This window comes from Vespula vulgaris, chromosome 2 (assembly GCF_905475345.1).
Source record: "Vespula vulgaris chromosome 2, iyVesVulg1.1, whole genome shotgun sequence".
NCBI classification, from domain to species: domain Eukaryota; kingdom Metazoa; phylum Arthropoda; class Insecta; order Hymenoptera; family Vespidae; genus Vespula; species Vespula vulgaris.
The window spans coordinates 10,403,723-10,427,465 of NC_066587.1; the positions used below are offsets into that span (position 1 = coordinate 10,403,723).

The 23,743-nt window shown below is 32.3% G+C and overlaps 1 protein-coding gene across 1 annotated transcript in view; it reads right to left on the reverse strand.

The window, feature by feature from the left end:
• The window catches only part of LOC127072641 (phosphatase and actin regulator 4-like), a 113,163-nt gene that overhangs the window by 68,022 nt on the left and 21,398 nt on the right, over positions 1 to 23,743 (reverse strand). The window contains exons 2-4 of the mRNA XM_051013195.1: positions 20,338 to 20,502; positions 20,106 to 20,204; positions 19,092 to 19,538 (exon numbers count right to left, since the gene is read on the reverse strand). Coding sequence (XP_050869152.1) covers positions 19,092 to 19,538; positions 20,106 to 20,204; positions 20,338 to 20,502 — 711 coding nt within the window. The remainder of the gene's footprint in view (positions 1 to 19,091; positions 19,539 to 20,105; positions 20,205 to 20,337; positions 20,503 to 23,743) is intronic.

The window sequence follows — 23,743 nt, forward strand, 5'->3', positions numbered from 1 at the left end:
GATTCTCAATTAGTTGGCAACGAACGTTTAGCACGTAAGTTTTTTAAGGGTGGTACGACTTGGCTCGTACCAACCTTCGACCGTTCTCTCCGAGGGTAATTCGTTCTTTCGAGAGGTAGGTCTGGAAACTCTAAAAGGACCCAACAATGTCTTTCTCTCTCCTTCTTCTTCATACCACTGATCTAAGATTGTCTCGAAAGACTTCTTCACTAAGGATGCCATGAAGAGAGAGAGAGAGAGAGAGAGAGAGAGAGAGAGAGAGAGAGAGAGAGAGAGAGAGAGAGAGAGAGAGAGAGAATGCATCGTTAAAAAAGAAATGGGAGACACTATATCTTCGATAATTTAAATCATTCTTTAGTATTTTGTCTCTTTCTCGTCTTTTTTTTTCAATATTTGAAGACGAATAACGAAAATTTTCTTTCTGTTAATTACATTTACAAAAAAAATTTATACGTTATCAAAATGATATTACATAACATTAACCTTTTATAGGAACGAGAAATTTTTTGACTGTTATACTTGGTGGATTCGATATATTTCTTATATTAATACTGGGAACGATATGTAGTTTCTTCCGAGAAAGAGTTCCGCTATTACTGCTATTATCACTATCAATATTATAATTTAATATTAAATATATAAAATAATAAAATAGTAAATAGTATTAATAAAATATTGAATAGACGATACACGTACAGTTTCTCTCTCTCGTTTTTTTAATTGGATTCGAAAATTTTTAAAATGCTATTAAATGCTTTTAACAAAGTGTTTTAACGATAATCCTCTTTCTCTCTTTCTTTTATAATTAACTTCCAAAATATAATTTTTGTTCTCTGTTTTATCATTATATCGATGGTTAATATTATTAATAGACTATTAAATAGAGGATTAACATAACATGCTCTTCTCTTGTTTATTTTTAATTAAATCCGAAGAAAAATCTTATCTTTTTATAAAGATGTCATTAAATATTATTAATAGAGTGAAAAGAGGTAAGGGTTTAGGTTCGATGTTAAGTCTAGCCGGATCTAAAACATGTTCTATTAGACTAAACGGTATCATTTGCGGATATCGAGGAGGATATCGTCGTACTGAAGAGCTAACTTCGATCCCGCGTCAATACTTTATCGAGGAGACGCGAAGTACTCTTCACGAGGGAAATTGACGATTTCCCAAAAGCCTTCGACAAGGTCGAGGACCAACGACGAACGTCAATGGTCAAACATATAGACGACGACGACGACGACGACGACGACGACGACGACGACGACGACGACGACGACGACGTAATCTCTCTCTCTCTCTCTCTCTCTCTCTCTCTCTCTCTCTCTCTCTCTCTCTCTCTCCCTCCCTCCCTCCCTCTCCCTCTCTCTCTCCATCCCTGTTTCCCTTCCTTTTTCATGATATCCCGACAATCTTTTGTTTGATCATTCATCGATATTTTTATTTACTTGTATAAGAAAAAAAAATAAACATAATGAACGTATATAAACATTAATTTTTTTATTCAATTCAATAAAAATAAACAAAAATAAAACAAAAGAAACATAAAGAACAATATTTGATCAGTAAAAGCAAAAAGTATCGAAATCATTTCTGAAGCTCATCCACATTTTCAATTATTATCAATCTCAGAAAATATGTGAGAAAGAAACAGAGAAAATTAAAAAATAAATAACAAAAGGATTTAATGGTGAAAGTTTAAAAAATACCAAATATGCACACCTTTTCGTCGCCTCCGCATAAAGCACCACTGCAGCATCAAACATCACACACTCTGGACTGTGATCGGTCGAGAGGTCAGTGACTCTCTGTAGTACCACGAGTGTGCTTCCTCCTCGTCGTCGTCGTCCTCGTTGTCTTCTTAATCGTGTAACTCTCTTCGTCCGCAGCATTCGCTTCGTCCTCTTTCCTCTTCGAGAATTATCGAGATTCAACGAGATTTACTTGTCCTTTCATTCCACTCTTCGAGATATAACAACCATACAACAATAACAACAACGTGTGCTTCTCTCGTGACATTTAATCCTCTTCTTTTTATTGATTCTTATTATCGATTATTGATTTCAATATTGTTTAAAAGTTGACAATGTTATTTAACTCGAATCGAAAGAAAAGCTTTTCATTGAAAAGATACACTGATCAACCACTGTTTCTCTTCTTTTTTCTCCTTACGATCTTGTTTCATAGTTCCCCTTTATATATTATCCAAGACACCGATAACTTTATTTTTCGCGTCAATATTTCACGGATTGATGTAAAGATCTATACTAGAAAACAATCGACATAATTCGATTATGTGTCTTATACTGTTCATATCTGAAAGAAAGAAACATCGTAAAAAAAATATCCTTATGATATTTGTAATAAAATTACGAAGTTTCATATCACCGAGCAAACGTCCAACCGATTAAAAAATGAGAAACTTACGAAATCTACTCTCCCCGTTGGAAAGAAAAAAGAATATTTCTCGAAGAATCGAACGGTCCTAGTGAAAGAAGAAGATAAAATAGAAAGAAACAACGAAACGATTTTTACGAGTAAAAAAAAAAAAGAAAAAAGAAAAACAAAAAAACGGATAAACGAGATAAATTTAAACAAGGACACAGAACAAATTGAGAGAAGTAGATAGGAGGAGGAGATCTCGAAGAATTTCGAAACAAATTCGTTCGATAAGGTCGCTTACGCGACGATAGTGTATCCGGGCAGAGTATCGAATGACCTCAGCAGAAGCTACGCGCTGGCATAACGGGTCGCCGGGTCACGCGGATACCCGGGTCGACGCATGCTGCTCGGTCAAGGCACTTATTCGTTGCATAGATCATTCTTCTAATTTTTTCCTCCTTCTGTCTCCTCCCTCTTCGATCATTCGTTTTCGAACTATGTCATTTCACTTGTTTTTTATTTCACTTCGCTGAACATAGTTGAAAAAAGACGCCAACTTGTTTTTGTTTACGCAGAAAGAGAAAGATGGAGAGGGAGAGGGAGAAGGGGAGAGAGAGAGAGAGATGCGAAGAAATCAGTTGACCTAATTTAGCTGCGCATTGGGATCGTTGTCCAGATTGACACCTACGCAAGCACGCGCCCATGCCTACCTCTCATTTTTTCTACACTTGCACACGCACGTCAGTTTTTTGTCTTTCTTTATTTCATATTATTCTCTACATCTATTTAATTATCTCTGTTTTGAACTTTTCAAGCGTGCCTTCCTTCTTCTTAAAAATAAAAATAGTAAGCTTTCCTTGAATAACACGTTTTTAATTATACACGGAATTTAATGTTGAAGTATCTAAATAAAATACTTAAAAACGTTTCTCGAATCTTCACAAATTTGTTGTATTCGATAATGAATCCAAAGAAAAAAAAAGCAAAAATAAAAACGAATATGCAAATATGTCTTTCCGTTGTCCAGTTTTTGATTTGACAATTTGAAAGAAAAAGAGAAGGGGGGAGGGAGAGAGATAGAAAAAAAGATTAATATTAGTGTCCTCCTCTTTTTCACTTTGTTCTTTTTCGTTTGCAAACACGTACGATGAATGTTCCAATTTTCATTCCAATTCTAGTCATTCTTCTTTCTTCGAACGTATAACTTAATAGTATAAAAGGAAGATTTCTAATATAAAAAATGTGATATATAAACCGATCGAGACGATTATTGTTTAAAAATTATCCGAGCGAAAGGTTATCCACAACGCGTTGAGGTCGAGCAGTGACTGACTTCCTCTTTTCTCTCCGGGCGTCACGATACCGACGCCGACGCCACCTTTGCGCTTCCTATCCTTCCAACCACCCTTCCCCCAACCTCAACCCACTTCAAAACCAAGCCTTCTACTAACGCAGCTGACGGTGACTTCATGTTCCTCGGTGTTGTGACGATGATCGTGATCTTTACATCAATCGAATAGATTTTACGATTTAGTTTCACGAAATAAATTTTCACAATTTAATAATTAATTAATTCGTCCTAATTACGAATCTTAGTATTAATGAAATCATAATTGTTATAAAAATGTATAATAAAATATATTTTTGTTTATTTATTTTTATCGTACATAAATCAGTATATATTAAATAAATTAAACAAATAAAGAAACTAGTTTCTTTATTTCCTTTTTTTTTCTCAAGTATTTGTCAAAATTAACATGTATAGTAAAAATAGGTCAGTAGTTCTAACTAGAAAGAGTTAATTATTTCCAAAGCTAAAAATAAATTACTCGAAGATTGATACGATTGCTATAATTAATCATTTGTATCCCTTTTTTTCTCTTAACAAACTGGAATCATCAATTTATATGTTATAATTAGATTAAATAAATATTTTTCACTCGATTAAACTTTCTTTCCTCGTTTTTAAATCACGTAAGAAGAGGATATTATAAGACGATTTGCTTTCGCTAAAGATTTTTCTTATTTATGAAAGAAAAAAGAATAGAAAGAGAGAGAGAGAGAGAGAGAGAGAGACAGCAGGCAGAGAAATATATTCACAAAATATGTAAATGTACGTGAAAGAGAGATAGGAAGAGAGACAGAAAGAAAGACAGAAAGAGACAAAAAAGACAAAGAGATATTTTCAGAGAGAATAGATGGATTCAGAGATCAAAGAATAAAAGAAGAGTCGTTTGGTGCTATTAAACTCGCAATTAGAAAAACCGCACAATTAAGATACGACAAAAGCCAGGTCGAGGTGCCTACATTTTGATTCCTTGATGCTGCTGTTTTTCGAATGTCCTACATATTTCATTCGAATTCGTATAGAATTTGTTTGAATGAGAAGACATTAGAGAAAGCGATATTGTTTCTTAATTTTTTTGTTTTTGATCATTAATGTTGATCATGATTATCGATTCCAAGATTGCACTTTTATTAATTAAATTTTATAAAAATTAATACTTTCGATTATTTGCTTACTTTTTTGTAATTTACTAAACTTCACAAAAATAACACATTTTATTCAAAAAAATCAATGTTTTCATATAAGATTTATGACATAACATACAAATCGCATAATTGTTTATATTGTATTTATCTGTATTAATAATTGTGCATTGATATATATTCCCTTGTTATCAAAGCTATATTTTTTTCGACAGTACTTTTTTGCACATTCCTTGCAACTTTTAAACTACAACGTTCGTGATTTGTTGATAAAAATCAGTAAAATGAGAAAAATGAAAACATACTTTCAACATTTAAAAACGATATCTATAATCGGTTAACATTTTTAATATACATATCATAGTTACATAAACTATTTGTATTAATCTTTTTAAAGCTGATATGTTTTTAAATTAAATATGATCCCACTTTTTATATACTTATACTGTTATTCACTCGAAATCATGGTGAATAACATCAAGAACATACAACAAAAAATTACATACATATTTTATAACAAAAATTAACGTACACATGGGTATCAGTGTCTCTAAAGAAAGAAAAAAAGAAAAAATAACACTGAAAGGTGCGTATAATATTGGAACGTAATCCTATACAAAATAAGAAGAGAAATAATTTCTTCATGCAACTTAGAGAAAAAGACTTGAGAATTCACTCGATGCGCGCTAAGAGGAGCACGTACACATATTATACATCGAGCAAATACACCTTTGAGAAAGGAACTATGTAGGTATATAGACGTAACCCTATATTATGCTGGCTATGCACGGATATCGATTTCCGATTTGCTGGTTATGCTACGGAGAGTGCAAACCACTAAACTTATCGTCGATACCTCCTACACATTCGAACATACACACACACAGGGAGAGGGAGAGAAAGAGGGGGGGGGGGGAGAATCACGAGTACATCGAAGGGAAAGTGCTCTGCCCAATCCAGACATGATTGAAAAAAAGATACGTTTCTTTCGCAGTTGCTGGGAGATTCCGTTTAATGTTTCGACGACATGAACTTCAATCCTTTTAATAATTAAAAAAAAAAAACAATGAAAGGAAATCTGAAAATTTTGTTCAAAAAATCTTCAACAACCCCATAAAAAAATTCGAGATCGATATTAGATATCTGAGAATAAAAATCGATGGATATGCTAATTGACAAGAAGAGAAATGGCGTGTTGGTAAGTAATGAGTAACGATTATCTCACGATCGTGTGGTTTGAGGAGAATTGACGTTCGCTCAGTAAAATTTGCCGAATCTGTTGCGGTAAACCTTACAACTAACTTTTACTTTTTCCACCGAAAGTATTCCCCCTCCTCTCTTTCTTCGTCATTAATATCTTTATCGACAAAAGAATAAAAATATAAAAAGAAGGAAAAGAACAGATAGTGTCTTCCAAGTCGTGTTTACTCTCGAGGTAGATGCAGAAAGAGTGGATAAGTCGGACTGGAGTTTCCCTTTAATTACGGTCATTCCAACCTAGATATATCATGAAAATGAGAGAAAATAAACGTAACGAATAAAAGAAAGATATAATGAAAATAAAAGAAAGTAACGTACAAATATAGAGAAAGAGAGAAAGAGAGAAAAGAGTAAAAGGGTTAAGGATGGGGTTACTTTTGTGTTCGAAATTAAAGGTAAAAGGAGAAATAAAGAAGAAGAAGAAGAAGAAGAAGAAGAAGAAGAAGGTACAGTGATCCATCCCTCTAGCCGGTAGTATGTAGTGGTGGTTTTCCAATTACATTTATAAATCGCATGCTGGTTCGCCGGTAGGTAGCGTAGAACGTGGCTCACGGAACCAATGGCGGTGCTCCAAAGCGTCTACTCGACCTGACCTAGCAGCGCGCACTTCTTGCCGATCGATCTCTTCTCTCTTTCTTTCTCTTTTTCTCTTTTCGTGCAGGAAAAATCAGAAATGTCCAAGTCAGACTGCAAACGAAAGAGAGAGATAGAAGGAGAGAAATAAAGTATATTATGCCTAACTGAAGAGACAAATTACAGTATATAAGTAAATATAGGATTAAAAAAAGAATATTATAAAAAGAAGAAACATATGACAAAGAAAAAAAATAAAAATCATTCCTTTACAGCTGACTTTCTGAGTTTAATAAAAAAGTAACCACGAGAATATAAAAAAGAGATAGTTTCTTATTATTTTTTTCCTATCTCTTTTTAACTTACAAGAAAAAGAAAATTCTTAAATGAATATTTAGATATTTATATATCCTATAGTTAAAATGATGATAAATCTCTGAGAAACATCCTTGATTTCCTTTATTTACAGAGAAGAAATATATCATTCTTTCTGATTCTTTTTAAAGGAAATATTTCGTTTCTTCTTAACTTGGTAACGCAATACCATTGTCATAAAATAACTATATACTTGTCACAAAAAAACTAACAATGAAAAAAGAAAAAAAAGGGGAAGTAGAAATGAGAGAAATAAAAAAAAAAGAAATTTCAATATTGAAAAGAGACGACAAAAATTATGGAAAAATACAAAGGAAAATATAAAATATAAATAAGATAAATAATTGATAATAATACATCAATTATTATAGTAAGACACAGAATATAGTAATACATAGAAACAGTTATATTATTATTATACATTATAGAAAAAGAGCAGTAAATGTTAAATATAGAAAATTAAAATATAGATAATATAAAAATATAAATATTTTCATACAAACACAAATAAATAAATTTAATATAGCATAGAACATAAACAAATAAACAAACAAACAAACGAATAAATAAATAAATAAGTAGATAACAATAAATAAATATAGACGTCAATCAAAATCGAAATCAGTTTGTTTATTGAAACTTGTAAAGACATAAAAAACAAATTATCTTATGAACAAGAGGAAGGGAGAGAGAGAGAGAGAGAGAGAGAGAGAGAGAGAGAGAACAGATGTAAAAAAAAGGAGATAACAGTTTCTATCAAAAGAATATAAGACGTATAACTCTTTCGGAAGGGTTTGTGGGAAGGATTAAGGGAAAAAGCATAACGTCAAGTATGGCAATTGGGGAGGGACGGGGCAGTTGGGTACGACGAAGTGGCTTAACGGCTGGAAAGGTTCATCGACCTCGAATCACCGCGTGCAACCCTTGAAAAAAGCGCAAAGACTACTACCGCCAACATGAAATCCTTTTCTTTCCACTTAAACCATAAACTCCATCGCTCGCTTTCATCATACTTTCGTACTTCAACATAGTCGTGTGATCTTTCTCGAACCTTTTTACTTTTCTACAACTGTATTATATATTTTATATCATTAAAAAATTTTTTAATTATAATTAGAGGAGCTTAATTCTACATCTTCTATCGTCTAATTTAATAATAGCAACAACATAACGAAACATGATTAGTTGTGATACTTAGAACGCTCTAATTCTTTCTAATTTTTTCTCTAAATATTTAACAGAATGGATAATATCGTATACTAAGAGTAACATTCTCTTATTTGTCTCACTATTATTTTATATTCGTAGTACTAGCCAGCTATTTTCACTAGACATTATCCATACGATTATATATATGCGAAATGTCAAAGAAAAATATGAATCTCACGAGTCCGTGAGTCACCGGCTGAGTCTATATGATCAGAAACAATAATAACGCACATGCGGATTGCCTTTATTTATTTTGTTTCATTTTATCTTTTCTTTTAAAAAATATTTATAAGCAAAATAATCCATCTAACGATGAGTATCCCTAAGAAAGTATTTTAAAAAACTCTAATTTAAGAAGGGAAAAAAAAGAAAGAAGAAATCACAATAATTCCAAAAGAAGAAAAGTGTATCTAACTGATTAGCTCGCCGATCAAACAGTTCCAGATCTAATCTGAGAAATCTCTCCTATGTTTTCTTAAGATATTACAACTCATCGATAAGAAAACTAATTTTGTGACGTCACTAATAGTATAAACCGAGTTAAGTGCGATGGAACTAGCGTTTAACATAAAATCAATCAATTACTTTTAGGCGAATCTAAAACGTATCAAAAAAAAAAAAAAAAAAAAAAAAAAGGAAAAAAAAAGAAAAGCGAGCAATAAAAGTAAGAGAACAAGAAAAAGAAATAATAAGACGTCAAAAAAATAAAAAACAGAAAAAAAACAAAAAAGGACAAGAAAATCTTTTAGCCTAAAAGGAAGTTTTTCTTTTTTTCTATCTTTCGGTAACTAGTACGAAAACGTGGCATGAAAATGCAGTAAGCTCTATTCATATCCTACTCCCTGGTTTTGAGCGGGAAAGTAGTGAAGGGTCTGAAGGGGTGGTTTGCCCAACAGGGAGGAGGAAACCAGGTTGGTACGTTGTAAAATATGAAAAAACTCAACGATATACGCGTATTCGTGGAACTCGAGTTCTTTAAGGAGGAACAGTTGTTACACTTGCTCCTTTCTCTCTCTCTTTTCCTCTTTATCTTCTGGCATTTGATGCACTACAGACAAAAAGTCGAAATTCAATTCTCTTGGCAAGAGAAGACGATGGATAATTTGTACAGCAAGACGTTTTTTTATCGAATTGTGAACTATAAATTACTGTAAATTACTGTAAATATCTTAATATTAAAATATTCCTTTTCCTCATCTTTTTCTATTACTATCACTGCCATCATTACTGCATTTCAAATTTTAACAGTGAAGTCGAATATAAGACATAAAACGATATTAGAGTATAGGACAATGTGGATTCCATTAAATGAACATGTCTTAGAGAAATATTTTCATTTATCCATTATTTTTTCTTTTTCTTGCTCTATCTCTGCTAAGAAGTAATCGGCTTCAATTGAAACATTTAGGAGGAGGGAGAGAGAGAGGAATACAAATTGAATCATACGCTTCGATTATTAATTAATTCTTAGTTACTTTGAATTTGACAAATACAAACATTAAGATTAAAAATAAAAAATTATAAATTAAAAAGTAAAGTGTAATGAAGATTTCGGAGAAGCTTTTATATCTAATTACTACTCACATTATACCATTCGTATTTTATGGAAACATCACTTCTCCGCTTTCTTAAGCATCTTGTAGAACGAAATTAACTATGGATGTTAGACACAGTTGATCGTAAATTGTGCGTATAAATGCGTGACATTTTCATACGCAAAGTTATACAAAAGTAGATATATATAAACATATGTGTAAGAGAAAAAAGGAAGACTTCGAAAAAAATTTAAGAAACACTTTTATAGTTTTACTCTCACATAGAAAGAAAGAATAAACAAAAATAAAAATAAATAAAATCCGAGGAAACTTTGAAATTCTGAGATTTATCGAAAAAGTCACCGAAGAACTTTAACACCAAGTTTTTCTCCCTTGTGACTTTTTTCTTGATAGTTTGATTGAAATATACAGGATATACTGACAATTTTAGTATAGCAGAAAAAAATCTGATGGCTCCGAAAGCAAAAAATTACATCAAAATTGTAAAATTAAATTTCTTTGAAAAAACCAGCTTCGATGATTAGATTACCCTGTAAATCTACGTGTATACACACACGCGCAAAGAGAAATACATTTATATAAATATATATATATTCATATGTGATGATTGTTAGTGGCTGCATTACTTTCTGCAGGAAAATTCGTATCGTGCCGAAGCGAAAATGTATCGCTAATTAAATACGAGAGAAGCGAGAGCAGGTGGGGGTTAGTTACTTTAGCGGAAGACATTTATGAGAGAGGATTAAATTTCTGTAGCCGTTAAGTGACTCCTTCGTCGTTCACATGGCAATTCGATTTTCTCTCCATTCTCTCTCTTCCTCTCCCTATATTTCTCTCTCTCTCTCTCTCTCTCTCTCTCTCTCTCTCTTTCCCCTTAAAACGTTCTATACATTAAACGTTAATGGAACTTGAAAGAGGAATTTTGTCACGAACTGCATTTGCCGACCGCAAATCTCATATATGCGTTCTACCTGTGAACAAAACAATACCTCCCCCCCCCTCTCTTTCTCTATCTATCTATCTATCTATCTATCTATCTATCTATCTATCTATCTATCTATCTATCTATCTATCTCTTTTCATTTTTATCAAAAGAATGGTCACGGATACATTCACTTCTTTTTCTGTCTAACAATTAAACGATTTCTTTTGCTTACCTATCTAGGGTAGAAAATAAAAAAACTATTAATAATCTATTTTGCTATTCTCATCACGAAAACAATTCAAATATTTGTTGACTTTTCATAAATGGTTTTTATCGTTCTAACCCTCATTTTAATGAAATGGCTTCAATGGATTTTCCAAAAATTTATGGAATAATTTTCTTCTAATCGAGACATAGGTAGTACTACCATGGATAGTCTACATCATGTTAGTTAGAGTAAGGTTTCACGATAGTCCTCCGTCAACCCTCTGTAAATATCGACCGCTCTGCCACCCTGTCGACGCTTTCAGGATCCTCTGCACCCTTTAGTCGTGAGTACAGGTCGTGTTAAAAAGCAATCTTATAAATTTGCAAATGAATTGATACGAAATTTATCCGTTATACTCGTTATTATGTGTATGTGTTGATTTCTAGTTAAAATGATTTATTAAAATATTTCTTAGAATCTCAAAAATTCTTAGAAATCAATGTCTAAATTTTTGTCTACAAACTATAATCATCTATATATTTGTGTATGTATGTATGGGTATAATTTATTATCATTGAAATGTTTTTAAAACTTTCAATTCGATTAATTAGAAGGTCTTCTTAATCCTCTATAATGCAAATGTTTTTTGTATATATATAAAATCATATAATGTCAAAATTATAGTATTACTTATACGAGAATAATTATACTAATTGTAAGTATAATTTATATTTTAAAAAACCAGAAAACTTTGGATATGGAATAATGATTAATTTAATGAAAATGAGATAAAGCTTAACAAATAAATAAATAAATAAATATATATATATATATATATATATATATATATATATATATATATATATATTGAACACTGAAATTTCATGACGTTATAAAGAATTAACTGTAATCCTAAATTGCTTGTGATTAATATAATCAGGATGTCCTTATACCATTTATTGAAAAAATGTAATTCGCCCTAAAGCTATTTCTATATATCTTATAATTGTTAAAGTTGTCGTTATAATTGTTACCACTGATTTTATAATGGTTTACGCTATTAAGCAGAATAAGCGTAATTTTTGAACGATTTGGACGAACAAGGTGTCATTTTAAAGACGAAGGTTTAATCTATTAATCCTCTTGTTCGAATTGATGAAAAAGCTTTAAATTTGTGTATAAACTATTCTCGAAAAAATAAAAAATATTTTTTAACAGGATTTTCTTTTAAAGAAAATAAAACTTTTTCAAAAATTCAAAAAATAGGATTAATATATTAAACCTTCCTCTTTAAAATGAGATCTTGTTCATTAAGATCGATCGAGAATTACGCCTGTTCTGCTTGATGGCGTAAATGGTGTTTTCGACATTTTTTGACAAAAAAAAGTTTAGTACTGTGGCGCCTCTCGATATTTGTAGCAAAGAAGAAGCTCAATCCCCTCCAACTGATTTTCATATAGAAGCTTGAACGACTCTGTTTATTCCGTGAAATAACGATTGCTGGTTTGTGTGTGTAAGCGTAAATAATTGATGTTCAGATTTTCTGAACATTTCCAAACGCGAAGAAATGCGTTTCATGATACCCCGCACCGAAAAGCTGTGGGAACTTGGTTATTTTAATGAGCTTTGGATAGACGATTCTATGGCAAAAATAAGGTAACACGTGTCCAATCGTTTATGTCAATAGATCAGAGTTTCCAAAATATTGTTAAATTTTTGAAAAATTTGTAGTTCCTTTTTTATTTTATAAACTAAAAAGATAATCATTCTATAAGCAATGTGTAGCACATTGGCAAGCATCTAATATTCTCTAATATTGTATCTCTAATATCTAATATTGTATCGATAAAACGAAAATAATAAACTAATTTATTATTTTTTCTTTATTTGATAATTTAGTAAGATGTTACTATTCGATCTCATATTTATTTCCTCTATTGATAGCTCTATTGATGGTGAATTTCGCGATGATCTGCGTTAAACCTTTCTATGTGTCCTAACACAGCAACATTTTGTTTGATGACAAATGCATATGAAGTATATACATTTGCCAATTATTTTTTCAAAAGTAATAATTAATATATATATATATATATATATATATATATATATATGATATATTACTTTTAATAAAGATCAAAACACGAGCTCGTTTCCACATTATCTACAAGATTTTTCTCTATTTTGTGTTTATTGCGTTATGGTTTCTTCTGTAGGAGTTCATTTCATATTATTACTATTACTACTACTATTACTATAATAATAATGATGATGGTAGTTTACGATAACAAAAGAAGCAAAAATATGTCATTTTACGTCATGGTTTGTCGCACGAACTTTCAGCAAATCGTGTCCTTGATAATTTTGACACATGAGCACTCGTCGATAGATACGTTCTATATAAATGATCTATGATGACAAATACGAAACGTTTCTTTTGTTTCCGTCCGTTATTGTTTCTCTTTGTCTTACAATCGCAATACATTTATTTTCATGCTATTTTTTAATATATACATAAATTATATTTCAGTACATTTTTATTATTATTATATTATTTTATATTATATCTTATATTATTATTATCATCAGTAGCAGTAGTTGAAGTAATATAAAGTGGATTAGTCATATAGAGGAAATCACATAAAAAAAAGCGCTGGGTGTTCTATTTGACAAATAGTGTGGAAATAAACTCATGTTTTAATTTGTATTAAAATAATATAATATATAAGTATTCACTAATTATTTTTAAGAAAACATTCGACAAAATCTTATTTTTGTCGTACATTAATATACTAGTTCTTATATGTGTCAATTATATTTATTATTTTCAATGCACTTATCGCGAAACAAATGCATACCAACGTCGTATCTAGTATAGATCACTGTGAGACGCACGGTACTATCCAAAAAGATATACATACGAGAGCTTGAAAACTGTTAGTTCACAGTCTACTAATACTACTTATTCTAATCCACAAGAAACAAATTTTTATGTACACGCGAGAGGGGAGTAACTAACCCAAAATTAAACACTGATACGATGAACGCATGGCGGGGACAGCGTTTATAATGTGAGATATTATTATTATCATTATTATTACTCACATTATAAACACACACAAAGGAAGGGGGGGAGGAGGAGAGAGGGTATGAGACAACATTTCAATCAAAGCGACATTGTTTATCTCACAGTGCTTTTCAACAGAAATGATCGGATTGAAAAGTATAAAACTAATCTAGAATGATTTCTCAGAAAAAGCATAATTTATATAAATTATTTAAATTATAAGTTTTTCGAAGTTTAGATATTAAATGGTACGAAGTTAGAATATTAAACGTATGAAAGCTTTTTAAGAATCAGAGAAAAAAGAAGAAGAGGAAAGAAATATTTATTAAATCTTCGTTGAAAACAAAAATACGAATTTCTCAAAAATACGAGTTAATAAAACAAACATATGTCGAACATCTTACTATCATAAAGACATCGATCATCAACATAATGTTCGCAGAAACCTCACATTATAGGATTTCACGATGAATCCCAAAGCTACATCCTGTTTGTAAGTCACGGAGATTAGAATTAGCGATGCGTTGATAAACTTCCCGGAAGCTTGTTTTCGAGCAGTCTGCACTAACTACAGGAATAAACAAAAGTGGCAAAGTCCGTGTCATTTCATAAGAATAAACATGTACTGATATAAAGAAAAGAAAAAAAAAGAAAAGACAAGAAAATTAGAAATTATAATACAAAAACATGAAACCTCGTATATTTTTTTTTTTAAGTAATTTCGCTTTTTCCACGAACTTTCGAACAAATGTCAGTTCTTATAATAAAATGGAAGATAAAAACAGAAAAAAATATACACACACACACATACACATAAGAGATAGAGACAGAAAAAGAAAAATCGTTAACTGGGACAGCATACGAGAGAAAAAGAAAGGTTGGATGGCATAAAATTAATTAGACGTGTTCTTACATTACGTATCTTTTGAAATTAAGACAAGGCAAATATTCGTATAAAAAAAAAATCGTTGATCTCTTTCACGTTGTATACACATTACGTCTGATCATATATATATATATATATATATATAAACACACAAACAACATACGTATATATAATATATATACACATACGTACATACGTAGAAGGAGGAGGAAGGAAGGTAAGCGTGTTGTGTATGCAGGAAGGTATCGATCGTGTCTCTGCCGCTCATGGTTCTTGCAACAGAGACGAGCCAGACGCAAAATGTATCTATATATATATATGGTATATATGCGTGTGAATATGTGTGTGTGTATATGTATAGCACAAGCGGCTGGCTGCTCTGTGTCGACAGCAGTGTTTTACCCTCTGTTTGCATCTCTCTACACAACGAACTGTCCCCTCCGGCTCCTTTCTCCGCCACGACTCCCTCCTCCCTTCTCCGTTACTCCCCTTTCCGTCTGTCGTCCTCATCATGTGAGTGTAAATTCATCCGAGCACGAGTACCGAGTGAAATGCAAGAATCGTCTCCTTCGTTTTTATTCTTATTGTTTTTCTTTTTCTATCTTTTTGTTATATACTGTTGAACGGAATGTTCGATCTAATCGCAATTACTTTAGTATTTACATTAATATTAATTTCGCAGAAAAATTTTCGTGTTCGAATTATTCGTTATATTCGAATGAGAACTCGTACATATACAGGGTGTTAAAAAAAAAACGAGTGCATTCAGATCCTAGGAAAAGAGAGAGTAACTTTAAAGGACCCAATCTAAGATAGGAACCATAATGATATTTAACCAATTAACGGAGTTATTGAATTATTATTTTCTTGAAGTTTCATGTAAAATATCAATTAAAGAGTGCATGGTTTGAGCATAAGATTGTATTAACAGTAAAGAGACACTGAAAATTGCATAAATAAATTTGTAAAATCAATCGTATTAATCGTGCCCCGTTTGATTGTTACGAAAACTGCAAGATAGAGAGATGATTCCCAACTTCAATATACTTATAATGATTCCTCCTGTATCATATCCCAATGCGCTCATATTTTTAGATCCTGCATATAATTTGCTATAATAATTTTTTTTATCACTTGTAATGATTAAAAATTCTTTTTAGTTCTTTTTTTTGTGATACTTGATGATTATATAATAAAAGGTATCAATAATATTGTTTAGGTTTGAATAATCGTATAATTTACAATTATAATTTTTTTTTATTACTTGTAGGGAAGCTAGACTGGGATGTTTTATTTAAAATTTGAAGTGATATTTGATCTTCTTTTTATAATAGGCATAGATAATATCGATAAGAAAATAACTTCGAGAAATACGCACATAAATTAATACGTAAATAATTAAAAATTGATACATTGTGCAAAAAAGATTAAATTAAATACCAAAAGAGCTAAAAAACTATTCCTTAAGTTAGAATTATTTAAGAAATAGTACACAATAAAATAAATAGTAACAATAGCTTTACTAAAATTTAAACACACACACATATCCATGTATGTGTATACACATGTATGATAAAATGTCCGATATTTTAAGGGCTTATTAGTACTCACAGAGATGAAAACGTCTAATTAACATGGATCTTAAAATCAACCTTTTCGATGTAAATTAACTTTTATTATTTATGAGCGTTCAATATCGTAAGTCTCTTGGTAACATATTGAATATATACTATTCCATTATTACATTAGTAACAGTTTTTGCTTATTTTCATAATAAACTTATCTTGACAACCTTGAACTGGTATATTTCTAAGCAAAGTCCTCTGTGTACGTTCAATATGTTGCCAAGAGACTCACTTACGATATCAAACCCTCGTAAATAATAAAAGTTAATTTACATTGAAAGGGTTGATTTTAGAACCCATATTAATTTTTTACTACATTTTTTACTCATCTCAGTGAGTACTATTACTATAAGTGAGTAATAATACTTGATACTTCAATGAGTACTAATACTATAAGTTCTTAAAATATCAGATACTTTTTTTTACCACCCTGTACTATACCTATAGCCCGCTTCCGGTAACATACTATACGTTTCAGACTTTTTCGTAAAAGTTAATGTTTGCAAGGATATCAAAATATCAAAGTGGTTCGTGTTATGTAGACCATACTAAATTTAAATGGAAATCAATATTTTAAGCCTCATAAAAGTTGTAGGAAATATTAATACGAATCCAACAAGTACATACAGTATACGCTTATCTCGGTATTTCATCAACTTATAACGTCTTGAAGTTTGACAAACTTCAAGATTCATTGATTATTAGATGTTTACAGCAAAATTGATCGCATTATTGATCAATTATACAGTTTGTTAAACCTCAAGGTGCCATTATTCGATGAAATATCGATGAAGTAGACTGTAAGTCCTCGTTTGATTTCTACTGATATTCTCTATAACATTTACTAGGCTTAAAATATCGATTTTTATCCTAAAATATTGTTATAATTTTATATTGTTATAATTTATAATTACCTTGACAACGATACCTTCTATGAAATAGGTGCAATAAATATTACATTTCCATCTAAAAACCTAGCAATTTTCATTCAAAATATTCGTTTATAAAATTAATAGGATCGGAAATATTTGGCCATATCGCTTAAAATGAAACATCCGATACACACACACACATACTATATACCCTCAAATTCCTTTGATAAAAATTATTGTTCGCTTTTTGTGTTTTTTACAAACTCGAAGTACGCAACATCGACAAAATCACGAATGAAACTTATAACTGTTGCGGACTTCCTCTGGAATTTTCTAGTTAATAATTTGAATCTATCGCGTTCATGTTCTCTTGATTAAATCTTGTATTATACAGAAGAAGATCTATGTACATCATTTATCGATAATTTACTCAAGACAATAATTCAATCATCAATACAAAACAAGTTATCACTTCTAATCTCCAATCAAATTGTAAGCAATAATCGTGCGATTAATATCAATCGAATACAATAACGTTTTAACTACGAAATCTTCCTCGTCATTCTCATCATTCGCGATCTGCGTTATTAGAAACTGACAAACGATAACGAGCTCGAAAATAGTCGAACGAAGTTATCGGCATACGTTCGGTCGCAACAAGTAGTCGATTAACACAAATGTAATTATGAATTCAACTTGGAATGATATTCCGAGAATATTTAATGGATTCTATAAAATTACTTATTATCCTTGTTACATGCTTTCTTGTACACGTATACGTAACACACACAAAGAGATACGTAAACGAGGAACATTAAAAATCCAACGTTTGATAACGTGTATCTCTACTAATATGGTAACGGCAAACGAGCAAATAATTCAACGTAATTTCGAAAGGCAGGGGTCTAGCTGGATCGGATAATAACATGGTTTTACGGCTTCGGTTTAGAGCAACAAAGAAACCCGATAATCTTGCTAGGGTCTTTCACGAAACAAAACGCAAGAGAAACCACGAAAATACGCTGTCCCGATCCGAGGGTCTTTCACGAAAAACGAGAATTCATAGCTAAGAAAAGAAAAAAAGAAAAGCAAAATGTTTCTTTTTCATTTGATCATAAATATAATAATAATTATTATAATTGTTATAATTTAAAATTCGAGTATAATCTTTAAAATTGTCTACTAATTGTTCTATTTCTCTGATAATATCTTGTACGACGTCGTAATCGAGTCATAACATAAATCTATCTTGAACTTGAAACTAAATTAAGAAGTAAAAAACCAGCACAACTCGATATTTCCCTCGAGAATGAGCAGTACTTCTTTACTGGACGAGGACACGTTGAAAACCGATGACACAAATCCTATAAGAATTTCACTCGAGCGCATCGATCAGGCACGTTCGAAGTCGCGATTACATCCACTAAGCCTATCAATGATATGTCTGGTATATAATAGTCGATAATTGGGTCATCAAATGCTCTCGTGATATCTCTCGTTTCTATACAGCTTCTAATGAACTTGTTCATTCATTTCAAAAACGTGCTCCCTCCCATAAGTGATAATAATCTCTTAGTATTATTATAGCATGCATAAAAAGACGAATCAATGAAGACTATTCTAGTACTTTGAAAAACAATGTGTACGAATTCGGACTTACCTTGCGTATTTCCATTTGTCTGTCCTCCCTGGGACGAAGATATTCCTGGATAATTAGGTGGAGGATGAGGAGACGAATGGTTACTGGGCGATCCACTAGAATGTGGATTGGCAGTCGTTGGGGTCGGCGTACTCGGTGTTACTTGCTGGGATTGTTGCACGCTACCGGTTGACGCCGATGTTGGCACAGGAGTGCTTCCAGCCCCGTTACCTACGTTAACGGGTTGTACTTGCTGTTGCTGCTGTTGCTGCTGCTGTTGCTGCTGCTGTTGTTGTTGTTGTTGTTGCTGTTGCTGATGCGATTGAGTCTGTTGCTGCAGTTGTTGTTGTTGCAATTGCTGCTGTTGTTGTTGCTGCTGTTGCGATTGTTGCTGCAGTTGTTGCTGTTGCTGAGGAGTTTGCCGAGGACTCGGTGGCTTTTGCGTGTCCGTCAGGTCACTTATTGTTTCTGAAATGTCATATAAAATATGGGCATACTTATGAGGTGCCGATCTTTGGATATATTTGCGTAAAAAGTTAAGGGGGAATCAAGTTGTATATCTCTTAAATCTACAACTACAGAGAATGAAGTTTAGACTTGAAAGACATGAAGTTTGATGAAAGACATCATGAAGTTAAGCTACTGTGCCCTGAATAACTTCCTTAAGTTTTGTTAACATGAACCATAGTAGTTATTTTTTGAAAAAACACTTCATCGAAGAAAATTTCTAATGAGAAAAATCTTAATGGTTGGAAGATTCCCGAAATTGATCGAAACTGATGTGTCGTTATCGTGCTAAGTAATTTTAGAATAACTATCTAATATTCTAAACTCGGTCAGTTCTAGTTTCGACCGTTGGTTATTATTTAGCATATACGAGCTAAGAAGCTTTGTAAGAAAGACAATTATTGATCGTTCTTGAAACGTCTTCATTCATTTTTTTTACGATTAGTTTCGTCGAGGAGAATCACTTCGAAAGAAATTCTAATCTTAAAAAAAAAAAAAAAAAGATATATGCATTTTGAATACACTCACCATTTTCCGGAAACGACGTCGATCTTATAACTGGTAACAAGATTCCCTTTTGTACCAATTCGTCTCTACTAGCCCGTACAGAGATTTTTCTTTCAAGGGCTGGAAAAAAAAGTTAAAAAGAAACAATTCTATATTCGACTATTTCATGATCGTACAATTTCTCTTATATTCTGCATCTTCGCCCCCTCTCCTTTCTCTTTCTATCTATCTAATTTGATTTACTTTCACTTACATAAAGAAGCGGCTTCGAATTTGTCCGATTTCTTTTTCCGCTTCCATTTCCAAGGTTTAAAGAGTCTCCCGAGGGCTGAAAATTTGCTTTTCCTTTCAAGAGGAGGAGTCCTCGCGCCAGAGCCCAGGCTGTTCGTTCGAAGGGCAGCGCCATTTTGTTTCTTAGCTGTAAATAGAAAATAACAGCAAAACGATTATCGAAGATTGTAAATATTATGAATTACCTGGCATTGTTATTATCATCGTATGAGTTGTCTTTCTTATCGACACTAGAAAAGTAGGATTTGATTTATTTTTTTCTACTAAAGATACGCCAAAGTCGACCGTGTCATTTTCTACATTATCGACGTTTACCGACGAGGGTTTGTCATATGTATGTTTTCAACCCCTTCTTACCACCCCGTCATAGAAGAGAGAAACAAAGATAACAGAGCTTTTACCGACTAAATAAGTCGATAAAGTTGCTGCGCAATCGTATCATTTATCAATCTCAAATCAATAAGTAATTCTAATTTCAAGAATGAACTTGATTGGTTAAAAAAATCTATATCATCTAGATTACGATTTAACGATTTGGAAGAATTTGGGAAAAATCGTACGCGGATACAAAAAAAGAGAAATTTTTATATCGGGATGCAATTAGTGTCAATCTCTACCTCGAATATATAGCGGGCAGATAAGAACCGTTACTGGAAGATTTCCCTCTTAAAAGAATATATGACGTCACATTCCTCCCGTCAGTCTATATCTACGTCACTTGCGTCATATGACATGAGTTATGCCTATACGTCATCGTGTCTCTAACCTAACCTAACTCTAATAACTGCTATTAACTCCACTCCACTATCGAGCTACTACCTTTAAATTATTTTCTTTTTTTTTTCCCCTCAATACGACGATGGAAAAGATGCGAAAAGTTTGTCGGAGAGGAAAAAGCTTTTCCAACTGTCGAAAGAGAATGACCGATGGTTACACCTCTGTCTTTCCCATATCAATTATTTGTTGACAAATCAAGTGTACTGATGGATTTGTTGGACAGAAAAAAAAATAAGGAAAGAAAAGAAAAAAGGAAAGACAAAAACGGGCAGGCAGAGAGAGAGGGGGGAAGAGAGAGAGAGAGAGTAAAGATGCACTTGTTATGATCGCTATTTCACCTCCGGCTTTGTTAATTAATTTGACACGTTGTTATCAAACGCATGAAAGTTAGAACATGAAAAGCGCAAGGATCACGTGTCGCGGAGACGAGCGTTATTCGATCGTGTCGCATAAACAAGGACAAAAATAACGATCGTTCGAAATAGAATTTAAAAACAAAAGGAAAAAACAGATCTCTTTTTGCAATTTGAAGCTAAAACTCGATTAGAAAGTACTCGTCGAACAAAATTTGATCTTTTCAAGTAAGTCGCAACTTTGCAACGTGGACCTTACGTTGGTTTGTGCGATCTATGTTTTCCATGAATTTCGTATACCAAAATCATTTCTCCGATTTCCTGACAAACGAACAATAGCTTTCACAATTTTAACCCCTCGTAACTCGTACCATAGTAGCTCGTAGTCGATGTCACCATGAAATCAATACGCGACATCGTAACTACATATAGATAATTTATGGGATTTCCTTTCGCTACTTGCTTGCGCTTGCACCTAAATGAATTACGAGATGAAAACCGATAGATAGATGGAGAGAGAGGGGGGGAGAGAGAGAGAGAGAGGGAGGGAGATCCTATCAATGAAATTTTCAGATTGAAACGATGAAATCGTATATGTGTAAAAGGGAGGAAAAGATAGAAATAAAAAAAGATAGAAGAGACGTTCGAATTTTCTCATTCGATGAATCACATGCAAATGTCGAAAGTTGTGTGTTGTATCGTGTACTATATTGTGAATATTGAAACAATTGTTAAATATTGACCAAACTCTTATAAGGCTTTGTTTATCAACAAATAACAACATTGAAGCGAGACAAATGATTCTACTCGAAAGAGTAAATCGTTGGATTTACACGATCTTACAAAAGTACTTGAAACGAAAAGTTTTACGAGAAATATTCCTTACGAATGTTTATGAGGAATATTAAATATTGTTCAATTAGTTTTAATCCTCACTTTTAATTCTCGCGTTTAATCCTCTTTCCTATTTCAAATAAATCTTAATGTATAAATAAAATCCAGATATCTATATTTATTTTTCTCAATTCTTGAAACAAATATTTACAGATCGAAAAAGAAAGTTCTACAGGTTACAATATCGCTCAACGGGATATAAGAAAAAACTTTCAACGGGTATATTCATCTTGAAAATGTTTTCCGAATCTCAACTTCTCACCCTTAGCACCTAACCCTTTGTGTCGATCGAAAGAAACGAACGGACGAACGCGAGAGAAAGGAAGAAGAGGGAGAGAAGGAGAAGTGACGTATATCGATGTTCCCAATACGAAAGTGGAATAATCAAAGCCACAAAGCACTTCCGTTAGTCGGGAGGCCTATTCACGTGGCTCAAAGGCTCGTCGAGGGCCGTTGCACCAGCGTGTAAGTAAGCTGCATTCGCAGCAACGGCAATATTAACGTGTCAACGTTAGGGTGGGGAAGAAATTCTCTACTCCATTGTTCGTGAGCAAGCGAGAGACAAAGAGAGGGGGGGGGGAGGGAGAGAAATAAAGAGAGAAAGAGGGAGAGAAAGAGAAATAGAGAGAGAGAAAGAGAGAGAGCTGTTGCTGCACTTACATATCACCGTTCGAGACCATTTAGCCCCTCGTAAAAGACACTGAAGAAAAAACAAAGCGACGCTCGATCGAGGATGGCCTTCTAACGAGTTACCGGCACTAACTCGACAGGGCTCTGAAACAGTTCTTTGGTTTCGCGTGAAATCCTTCGAGAATCTCTTTTTACTTTCAACAGGATTTTAAATTTTGATAAATTCTTCGAATTCTAAAAGATTTTCAGTACTGAATACATAAGTTACTTATATCAAGGAAAAAGAAAATTCTGTATATATTTATCTTTTTATTTATACTACGTTATATGCACAATAACGTAAGATATACAAGATATAAGAAACTAATGTTCGAGTTATTTTAAAATAACCTGTTTTATGAAAATTTATTGCATAAGAAAATTATATAATTTTAAGAGCTATTAATTTACCGAGAATAATCTTGCTTTTTGTCTTTTCTACGTGAAATTCCATATCTTTTACATAAAAATTAAAGAGAATATTAAATCTTGAGTAAAAATCGATTGACATTTATTAATTTTATTTTATAGAACTACTCTAAACCCACACGCTGTATAACAATTTCGAAGTTTATTCAAGCGGCATTATTCTAAACTGATAAGTTATAATTGGCTAGGGATCACGAGATATTCTGATAGAACGATAACGTTATTCTTAGGAAATGTCCGAGAAAA